Source organism: Tupaia chinensis, unplaced genomic scaffold, assembly GCF_000334495.1.
Source record: "Tupaia chinensis unplaced genomic scaffold, TupChi_1.0 Scaffold000104_1, whole genome shotgun sequence".
NCBI lineage: Eukaryota > Metazoa > Chordata > Mammalia > Scandentia > Tupaiidae > Tupaia > Tupaia belangeri.
The window spans coordinates 1,385,243-1,396,033 of record NW_006159568.1 but is presented as its reverse complement, the minus strand read 5'-3'; the positions used below and the strand labels follow the sequence as shown (position 1 = coordinate 1,396,033).

Genomic DNA, 10,791 nt, shown 5'->3' with positions numbered 1-10,791 from the left:
TCTGTGCAGCAGGAGCTTTGTTGGGGCACAGCCAATCAACAATTATTTGAGAGGAAGTGGTGGCGCCTCTATCCTGGGGAGGACAGGAGGGGTGTGGAGGGAACGGTCAGAACTGAGAGCTCATTAGCCACCCCCTCCCCGTTCCCGGAGCCCCCTGACTCACTGCCCAGCCATAGCCACACCAGCCAACACTCTGACCCCTGGCCCCTGCTCCCTGCCCCAAGATTCTGTTGACCACTTCTTGGGATGGCTCAGGGACCATGGTGGGGGCATGAGGTGAAGCATGTGCTCTTGTAGTCAGAGACACGGATTTGATGCCCACCTCTACAGCATCCCAATTCCAGCGGTGTGACTTTGGGGATGTCAGGGCCTCTAGTGGTCTCACTTTCATCCTCCATGAAATGGGGTTGTCAGGAGGAGTAGCCATGCTCCCTCCCTTAGGTACTCATGTCCAGTGCCTGGCTTACACCGAGAGTGCTCAGCCATAAATGGAAATGTCTGAAATGCCCAGCAACGGGGTCTCACACTGCAGCCGGTGGGCCAGTTGCGTTTTTGTAAACGCAAAAATGTTGACTGTGCTGTGGGAGCGCGGTCAGACTCATTCATTCACATATTGTCTCTGGCTCCTTTAACCCTATAATGACAGGAACGAGTAGTCGCCACGTGACCATCTGGCCACAAAACTGAAACTACTTCCTAGCCCTTTATAGGAAAAGTTTGCTAAGCCTTGGTCTAGAAGCTATATACTAATTTTTCCATCTCCTCTGAGGCTCACAGCAAAGTCGTGCTATAAGGTCAGGGGCTGCATTATCCTTTTGTGATAGAGGCACAGAGAGGGGAGGTGTCTTGCCCAAGGTCACACATCCAATGAAGTGTCGCAGGTGGGCTTGGCCTGGCTACTTCAGTTAGCAGTACTTGCCATTGTTATAGGCCTGTCGCATTTATAATACCACAGGTAATTCTCTAAGAAATTCCAAATAATAGGTTTAACCCTAAATAACCCTGAGACCCTAACTAATAGCAATTGTTGCTGTCCCTTCTGTGCCTGAGAAGGCAAGGCTTATGCTGGGCCCTGGCAGTTGTTGGGTGGGAGTCAGACCACGCAGGACATCACACCAGGGAGTGTTCAGCCACGTAAGCCCACAGCCAGGCACGCATACAGCTGGGCGAGGGGGCAGGGAAGATCTTACCTGTGAGGTGGTAACCAGGTTGAGACCTGCAAGGCAAGTAAGAGTTGACCAGGCCCAGAGTGGGGATTTTTCCAGCAGGGATACAGCACGTGGGGTGACCTGGAGGCAGGACAGAGCTGGGTAGGGGGAGGTGGCGGAGAAGGCTATGCTTGGCAATGGGATCCAACTGTGATAGCCATGTGGGCCTGGGGGCAGTTGGGCTTTATGAGGGCAGGAGGAACCCAGTGGAAGGTCCTGAGAAGAGGGTGATGAGGTCAGAGGGGGCGTATGGTTCAGCAAGTTTCAGGGGGTGGAAGTGGGGACGTGGAAGAGAGTGTGGATGCTCTGGCCTAAGAAGCGGCCCTGGGGACACCCTACTACCGCCCACCTACCACCCTTCCCAGCTCTGATCACAGAACAACCACCATCTGTATGGCCTTTCAGTTTGTAGAAAGTGCCAGGAGCACTAGTCTTAGACTCCAAAGTCACACTGAGCTCATAAACTGGCCCAGCACAGAGAGGAGAAGGGGGGAACAGAAACCAGTGGGTAAGCTTTGGAGCGTCCTGGTGCGCCCACGGCTAGGGAATCACCACCCACAGGATCTGTGAATGCTCACCAGTTTGCACGCTCGCTGCTGGCTTATGACCTGGTGCGGCTTCCCAAAAGGCATTTCATCAGCCTCAAGGCTGAAGCAAGAATTAGGGTCAGACTGGATTCAGAACGGATGAAAACAAGTCCTCGTTTTGGGTTCTTGGGGAGGGAGCCATCAGTCCTGATCTGAATCGAGACTACCAGTCTTCACCTAAGTAAACTGCCGTGGAGCCGCTTGGCTGGGAAGACATTGCTTCCCTGGCACAGGGGACACGCCTCGTTCTCATCTTCCTCTTCCTTCTGGGAGAGTGGCTGACATGTTTGTTTTCTGCTCCTGGAGACAACTACCACGTGGACTTCATGATGCGGATCCGCCTGCTCTACGAGCTGACCTGGCAGGAGTGTCTGGCCCAAGTGCAGAACTGCAAGGTGGGCGCCCCCTCCCGGCAGGCCTGAGAGCTTCCTCCCCGCCCTGTCCCACCCTATCCCCACCCTCCCCACACGCCTTTCAGTCATGATCCTGGCTTTTCTTTCTCACCGACCTCTGGGCTTTTGGAAGCTGAGCCCCCTGCCCAGACTCCTCTCAGCTACCCTGCTATCCCTCGGGCTTAGCCCAGCCTCCTCCAGGAAGCCCATGGGAGGCTATCTCAGGTCACCTCCAACTTCACCCTTGACTCTGCATGCATAGCGCGGGGCACCATTTATTAGTGGAGGTCCAATCCGGGGTGATTGCAGTGTGCCCCTCCCATAGACCATGTTGCCCCTGCTGTCCAGCCCTTTTTCCTCCTTGCCCTGCCAGGCTCACAATAGGCTGAGATAGTGAGTTTCTACCCACACTCGTTCAGGACAGTGACTAGTTTTCCAGGATAGAAGGAAATATTTTGTCAAAATGCCTTCTTGGTAAAACTTCGGGGCATCCTGCTGGTGTATCCGTTGAGGAAGCCTAATCACTCTGAAGAGGTCCCAAGTCCAGGGGCCCGCCTCCTCCCACTGGGGAACTCTTGCTGCTCTGCCCTGCCCTGTGCATGGCAGTCTGGTTTATGCTGAACCCACAGGGAGCACAGCCCTTCCCTTGGGAGCCCAGGTCCCTGTAGGATACAGCTGATGCCCGTGGGGTCAGTAACTCTAAACCAGGCTTGACCTTGGTGTCCTCCCCTAGAAGCAGCTGCTAGACTGGAAAGCCTTCACCGAGGAGGAGGCCGAGATGCTGGTAAACCCATCCTTCTTCCGGATGGTGGGGAAACTCCAGAGCAAGGTGGAGAAGGACCTGGAACTCTTGGACGTGCGTTTATGGTGGGGACCCGCGTAGCTGGGGAGCCAGGGCAGGAAGGGCACCCTGGCACTAGGCTGTAAGGAGAGTGGGTGTCCAGGGGCCTCTAACTTGCATGTTTGTTCCTGGTGTGTCCACTCACACTTGCTGTCCGCAGCCCCTCTCAGAGCAGTCCCCTGCACTGACCTGTCCAGGCTCATCCCCCAGAGCCCTCCCAGCTGCTTGCTCGTTGCAGGAGGTGCCCTGCAGAACTCTGGGAAACCGTCTCGGGCCCTGAGTGCTCCTGAACCCTTGCTGGGCCCTGATGCGCTGCAGAAGAGCAGTCAGCCCCCCGGTTCCAAGGTTCTTAAAATCTCAAGCAGTAGCCAGCTTGCATGTACTATGGAAGGCTAGGGAGTGAATATTTTAGGCTCCATGAGCCATCCCGTCTCTGTCACAACTTGTCAACTCTACCAGTGTCACAGCATAGCAGCCCTTGGCAATGCAGACATGCAGCGTGACTGTGTTCCACTTCATGGATGGACACCGACATTTGATTTTCATATGGCCTTACTGTTATTAAATATCTTCTTTTAATTTTTTTCAACTGCTGGAAACTAGAAAATTAGCACTTAGTTCACAGGGCCAAATAAAAACAAGCAGAAAGCCAAATTCAGCCCTCAGGCCACAGTCCCTGGCAGAGGGCACAGTTCACATATACGTTTAACGGGAGAGTGGGGGGGAGCCGTACAGGAGGTTTAGCAGCGGGTGAGGGTTTGCCCAGATGCCTAGTCAGGAACACTGAAGAAGGAAAGATGCTTGAGGTTGAGACTGTACAGCCCACCTGAAGGCCCAGGCTGGTTTCTGTGGTTGGCCTTCTGCTTCTAGGCCCAAGCTCCATTTTTGACCTGTCACTTACAGCAGTGGGACACAGGACAGTCTAGAGATGGGACCTCAGGGTGAGCCAGACTAAGGGTGTGGCCTCAAGTAGACCATAGGGGGAGGGCCAGGAGCCCAAGTGTGGCCCAGAAGTCACTGTGCCATGGCAGAGAAGGTCAGTCCTCAGATGTTGGGGGGCCCTGTGGTGAGCCTTCCTCCTGGCTGTGGGCTGCTCAGCCCTCAAGGCCCTACTCGGGGTTCTGCCATTGCAGAAATCTTTCGAGGCCCTGGCCAAGAAGACAGAGTGGCAGAGTGCAGACCTCTTCAACTACTTCCAGGAGGCTGTGCGGCTGTGGGAGGTGCACCAGAGCGTGCTGTCGGTGCAGGAGCTGGAACTGGAGAGGAGGATGGAGCAGCACCGGCAGAAGCACATCGTGGAGAACCAGGTGCAACCACCACTCTGGGCACCAAAGGGCACAGGGCGGGCCACGATGGCTGCCCTGAGGCCCAGCCCAAGAAACAATGACAGTGAAAGAGCTTTGACCCATATTTCACAGAATAAACCAAAATTAGTTTAAAACAGGTCCTAGCTCCAGATGTAAAACTTCACGTGGTAAAACTCTTCCAGGTGAGGATATTTTGAGGCTCACCTTGATCAAAGGACCAGACAGGAATAGCAGAAATCTTGAGCCAAGTCCCATCCATGCAATGGGTCCTTGGGACCCAATGTAAGTCAGTATGCACAAGAGGCAGACAGACAGACAGACAAACTGGAGGGTTAAAATAAGGATGATCAAAGAGTGATTTCATGAATCACAGTTTATTGTCACACAAAATAATTTTTTTCTTAGGTTCACAGTGCTTAAAGAGGGGGAAAATAGTCAGCCGGTGGTATGGTGATTGAGGCAGCTGGATTCCACATGACCGACTTCACGGTTCAAGTCCCAGACCTAGCAGCTTGGGAAACATGCCAGGCACATGTGCGTGTGTGCCAAAAAAATTCCAAGAGGAGAATGGAGGAGAAGGGATTGTGCTGTGGCCATTCCCTTTGAGGGGTGATTTCTCACTTTCCCCCTCTCTGTGTCTCTGTCTCTCTCTGGCAAGCGCACACATCCTTTGACAAACTATAAAAAAAGGAGTGGTGGGAGAGAATAATGTGAAGAACTCTCACAAGGAAATACACCCAATAGATGAGGTCCATTAACCACCCAGGGAGTAAGTTCCAAAGCCATTAGAGGCTAGTTGCTCAGGTAGGATGGAAGCAGGCCCCTGTGGGAAGTAAAGTCTGGTTAGAGATTGGGTGAACCTCTTTGTAAGTGGTTCCTTGGGAAAGATTGGCCTGACCCACACAGTGGAGGTCCTGGATGAATTCCCAGAAAGCTGGAGGGTGGGGTGGTGTTGGTGGGCAAGGCTTCAAAGGCCTGTTGCAGCACGAGGTCTTGGTCCTTAGAGAAGTGGCTGACAGTGGAACCCACCACGGCCCAAGTTCTCAAATGTCTGCCAAGATCTTGAGATTGTACTTAATTGTGAGATCCAGGAGTTGAGGTCAGTAATTCACATAGGGGATCTGATAAGGTGTGAAGTAACAATCCCATGGGGAGGGTAAGGTCACTGTCACAATCCCAAGGGGAGAGGAGAATAGCTCCTTATTCACATGAGGAGTCTGATAGGACATCTCATTCTCAGTGGCAGCATAAGTGAGTACATTCATGTAGCAGACTGAGTGTTTGGGGTCACTTCAAAGCTACATAGCAGGGGGACTCAAGCATCTACATCTGCAGCCACCCTGCCCCGCAAGGGAGCAGCTGGCCCTTGCACAGTCTAGGGTGGGGGCCTCCACAACTAATTTTCATTATGACTGATGAGAAGGAGAGTGAGGAGCAGATATGCAGGAAGGTGCAGTGCAGGCCTGACTAGGTGGGCTGGGTATGCAGGCATGTCCCTGGGGAGTCCCAGCTGAGCTGGGTCCACTGGCATAAAGTGGCTTAGAAGACATTCTGGGCACAGAGAAGTGCCCCAAAGCCTGCAACAAAGACCCTGAGAGCAGTGGCAGATTTGGTGTCTCTTTTGTAGAAACAGAAGTCCCAGGCCTGCGCCAGACAGCTGGGCCTCAGTTCCAGTGGCAGGGTCTCTGCATGACACTTATACCATGCACGCTTGGGAAGCTCCTGTTTGTTTCCTCTTGTTCTGTGGGGGGCTGCCAGATGCAGGAGGCCTGCTTTGATAAACTCCTGGATCAGCTGAGACAACAAAGCCACGGAGAAACACTGAAATTTCACCTGGAAAAGGCCAAAGATTTTCTGAGGAACATGAAATCCAGGTAGGCCAACCAAACCCCAAAACACAGGAGGGGGTGGTCGAGAATTATATCTAGAGTCGTAAGCAGCCTGCATAGACATCTTGAGGCACGCTTACCGTGAAAATTGTGCTTTGACTTCAGAGAATGGTGTGATCCTTTGCAACTCTGTTTTCAGCAAGCACAGAGGCTTCCAGGGAGAATTTTGATAAGTTTGTGGAGTGAAATTTCAAGGCCACAGGATGTATTGGGTCATCAGAAAAGTCATGACACATTTTTGCATAGGAAAAAAAAAAAAAAAAACAGAAAAATACTTCTTAACTTTTCCGATGAGTCAATATTTAAAGCCGAAGGACCTGAGTCTTCCTATTAAAAATTTAAACATTCATGCCCTTTGTTAAAGAGGGGGCCAGTAGGTGGCATGGTGGTCAAGGCGCTGGACTCCTACATGGTTGACCATGGGTCAAGTCCCAGACACGGCAGCTTGCTTTCTCAATTTCTCTCTCTCTCTCTGTGGTGCCCTATAGCAAATTAAATAATAATAAATAAAATTAAAATTCTTTTAAAAAATAGAGATATTTCTGCTCATTTCTACCCAACTATTCCTTTTTATAGACATAAACATTTATACGTGTGGAAATGTACACATATAGAGCTTTTTACATAAAAGCTGGGTTACTCTGTAAAATTGTTGTACGATTGCTGATCTGTATTTGAGTTTTCAATGATCATATAGGATTCACTAATATGAATGCATACATCCTAATGATTTAACCATCTTCTGATTGGTTCATTTCTCAATATTCACAGACGTTTCTCTGAACTTTGCTGTATCTTTCTACCTTTGTAGAACTAATTCTGTAAGGACTATTCACAGATATGGAGTTGCTCTGCCAACTGGTTGTGGTACTAGGATTCAAAAGTATAACTTTATTATTTATTTATTTTTTTAGAGAGAGATTTTTGCTATAGGACATGTGTGCTCACTAGAAACAGAAAGACAGAAAGCAAGAAGTCACACCCTCCCCCCTTGGGTATGGCCACACCAACGTGCTTCTCCTCCATTCTCCTGGGATTTTGGGCATGCATGCATACCTGCCCAGCATGAGTTTCAGGCCTCTGGGTCCAGGACTCAAACTGTGGCCAGCCATGTGGGAGTCCAGCACCTTAACCATTACATAACCTGCTGGCCCCCCGAAATATAACTTTAGGCATAACTCTGAGCCTTGGTCTCCATATCTGGGAAACAGAGAAAAGTCACCATCGAGGTGTTTAAGGATTTGCTGGGATAATATAAGTCCAGTTCGAGGACAGGATTAAGACAGTGGGCAGGAAAAGGAAACCTACACCGTGAGCTGACTGTCTTAAGTGTGTTTTCCACATTTTCTGCAATAAGTGCGTGCCCCTCATCTGATCAGAAAAATAGCAAACAAAGCCAGGACTGTTACTGTACAGGTAACACCCACACTGCAGCTCTGTGTGGAGCAGGTTGGCAGAGTCCAGCCAGCCTCCAGATCCCACCCATACTTCCAGTTCACTACCTAGGCCTTCCCAACTCCACCGAGCCTCTTGGACAGTGGTCTGGTCTACCTACTTCCCAGGTATGAAAGTTTTCACGCCCTCCTGACAAAAGAAGTGATGGACTACCCGGTGATCATACTGAAAGAACTCAACTCTTACAGCTCCGCCCTGAGCCAACACTTCTTCGTCCGGGAAATCTTTGAACAGGTACGGAAAGGGGTAGAAACCTTCAGCCACTAATGAAGAAGCAAAGGGGAGAGATGACTTCTTATTCTGGTCCGCCTAGATTCCAAAAGCCATCCTTACCTCGGCAATTCAAGGGATGTCAGGACATCAAAGAGAGAAGCTGAAAGTGGCTCTGGAGAGACCACCTCTTTCTCAGTTTAAAAGAGGTTGAAGGGCTCAGAGCTTCGGCCTCCAGGAGGGAATGGACTTAGAACGAGAAGGCTAATTTATCTGACACTATGAGTTTCATTCATCATAGCCACCACCGCCATGTCATTCTCATAAAATCCAGCTCTAATCCATTCGGTCCCCTGCTCAAAAGTCCCTCAACTCTGCAGCCCCTAAATCGACTCACAGTCCCTAAATGACCACAGAGGCCCCACGCTCTGCTTCCAACCTTGACTCCCCTGGTTCAGCGTCCTCATCCCTCTTCCTGCATATGCCCTCTGCCTGCCTGCCCTTTCTCCTCCAACTCCATTTCCTGGGATTCTGCCTCAATAGGTCCAAACCCACCCATACTTCCAGATCACTACTGGGGCCAAGGATCCCACAGCCTGACCCCTCATCTCACCTTCCTTGTCCTGCCATACATCTGATCTCTGAACTTGCTTGTACTTAGTTGCTGTCAAATACAGGAGTTTAGAGCACCCGACTAGAATGTGTTTTCTGAAGAGCAAGCTTTATTCAGCTTCAACAGCTCTTAGCACAGAGTCTTGTCCATAATTCAGATACAATAAACACATCTCCAGATATCCTGATATGAATCCCCCGAGTCTGGCTCTTTTCTCACACACCCAACCAAGGTCCTGGCTGACCACAGTGAGCATGCCTGTGGTTGGCACTGAACCTGGCCGAGGATTTCCCACACGTAGAGGAGACCTGGCTCCTTCCAGAGAATCTCTTTGCTTCAAAGGATCACCGTTCAGATGGTTAATAAAAGCTCCCTATGACACTGAGTTGAAGTGGGGACTGAAGCTATAGGAAGGTGATTTTATTGTTTGCCCTGTGAAATCTTTCTGGTCACAAGAGTTAAAGGTATGAAGGCTCTTGTAATTTCACTTTGCAGGGGAAAACACTGAGCCCCATGGAGTTTATGGGACTTGCCCAAGGTCACTCAGGTTGTAACGAGGAGGAGCTGGGATTCAAACTCAGACCTGCATAGCACACAGCCCACACTGGTATTCATAACACAGTGTCTCTGTGGCTTCACCCAGAGTTGTGTAGTGGGGAACTATAGGCTAATGAGGGGCTCCCAGGATCATGGGAAACATACTCAGTCTGTCCTACCCAGCGCCAAGGGCCGTTGACCTCTGCCTTCTGTCTGCATCCCTTGATTATATATCTTTTCCCTCCTCTTCAGATTGCTGGCAGAATTGTGTCGGAATGAGCCTTGATTCCATTATAGCCCAACGTGTGCCGTGAGGGTTTACTAACCTGCTTGGAATTAAGAAAAACGGGTGCCCTGGATTGGGCCTGCCCTGATGACCCCCTGAACCTAATTACATCCAATATTGATAGGCCTGCAGCCGATATTGCTAGGGAGAGATGAGTCCTTTTGTTTTGTAAGACAGAGATGCCCCTAGCAGGGTGTTCTGGGGAAAATCACTGCTGGCCCTTGAGTGACCTGTGTTCTTTCTTTGTAGAACTTGGCGGGGGAAGTCATTTTCAGAATCAGGCAACCAGGTAACACTCTTACCATTCAAGTTGGATTCTCCTTGGCTTCACTTTTGTACTTTTCTGGGTTGGGGAGGTCCAATCCAAGCCACATTCGTGACCAGTCTCTCCTTTCACTTTGGATTCGGTCACCGACAGAAGCACATGAAATGTACTTCCGGCAGAGAATGAGGAAACTGAGGAAAAGACAAGAGACTCACATGGCAAAGAGCAAAGGTGAGGAAAGCATAAGTGGAGAGACAAGTTCCAGCAGGTCAACAGAAGAGACTGAAGAGAAAGATGAAACGCAGTCCTTCACAACGGAAGAGGTACTGAGCCAGCCGGGGAAGCCTGCGCTGAGCGACAGGATGTCTGAGTTCAGAGAGGGCTCCGTTCAAGAGTCAGAGGAAATGCAGGTTGAAGGAGAAGGCTCCTCAAAGCCATCTGTCAGCCAGGAAAGTGTGATGGCCAAAGAAGATAAGGAAGAGGAGGCGACAGTGGAGGAGGTAGAGGAGGAGAAGGAAGAGAGAAAGGAGGAAAATGAAGAGGAAGAAAATGAGGAGGAAAACAAGGAGGAAGAAAATGAGGAAGAGGAAAACGAGGAGGAGGAAAATGAGGAAGAAGAAAATGAAGAGGAAGCAAAGGAAGACCAGTATGATTTATCTGCATATGAGGTAGGCCAGCAACTGACTTATTCTTGGGTATGGAGAAAGTTTGCATCATTCTTTGTGTGTATCTCTAATATAAGCTGGGGTTCCTAGTGGCTCAGTCTCCAAAGACGTACATTAAGGAATGAAAAGATATTCACCTTTTTTAAAAAAAAATTATTTAATTTTATTCATTTACTTATTTATTTTTAATTTGACCAGAGTAGGACAGAAAAAGAGAGAGAGAGAAAGTGAGAAAGCAAGCTACCAGGTCTGGGACTCGAACCATAGTCATTCATGTAGGAGTCCAGTGCCCTCAACCACCCTGCCACCTTCCAGCCCCTCACCTTTTTATTCTTGTCAACAGTGGTCCCATTTTTCACTTACAGCAGTGTTTTTTAAAATTCACCTTCCTCTTCTGTCATCCCTGTAACAGGCTCTGCACTCACCCTTCAACTCTGTGGCTTTCCTTGTCCCTCACTGGTCCTCGCTGTCTCTCAGCTCCTCCTTATGGTATAGACCAACTTAGCCTGCTTCCCCACAGGCTGTTGATTGCGTCT

General features: G+C 50.0%; 1 protein-coding gene across 3 annotated transcripts in view; it reads left to right on the top strand.

Moving 5' to 3' along the window:
• Positions 1 to 10,791, top strand: part of CCDC180 (coiled-coil domain containing 180) — a 64,263-nt gene that overhangs the window by 17,162 nt on the left and 36,310 nt on the right. For all 3 annotated transcript variants that reach the window (XM_006143720.3, XM_014586005.2, XM_006143719.3), the window contains exons 10-16: positions 2,102 to 2,190; positions 2,921 to 3,043; positions 4,162 to 4,335; positions 6,094 to 6,209; positions 7,787 to 7,913; positions 9,575 to 9,614; positions 9,744 to 10,258. In XM_006143720.3, coding sequence (XP_006143782.1) covers positions 2,102 to 2,190; positions 2,921 to 3,043; positions 4,162 to 4,335; positions 6,094 to 6,209; positions 7,787 to 7,913; positions 9,575 to 9,614; positions 9,744 to 10,258 — 1,184 coding nt within the window. The remainder of the gene's footprint in view (positions 1 to 2,101; positions 2,191 to 2,920; positions 3,044 to 4,161; positions 4,336 to 6,093; positions 6,210 to 7,786; positions 7,914 to 9,574; positions 9,615 to 9,743; positions 10,259 to 10,791) is intronic.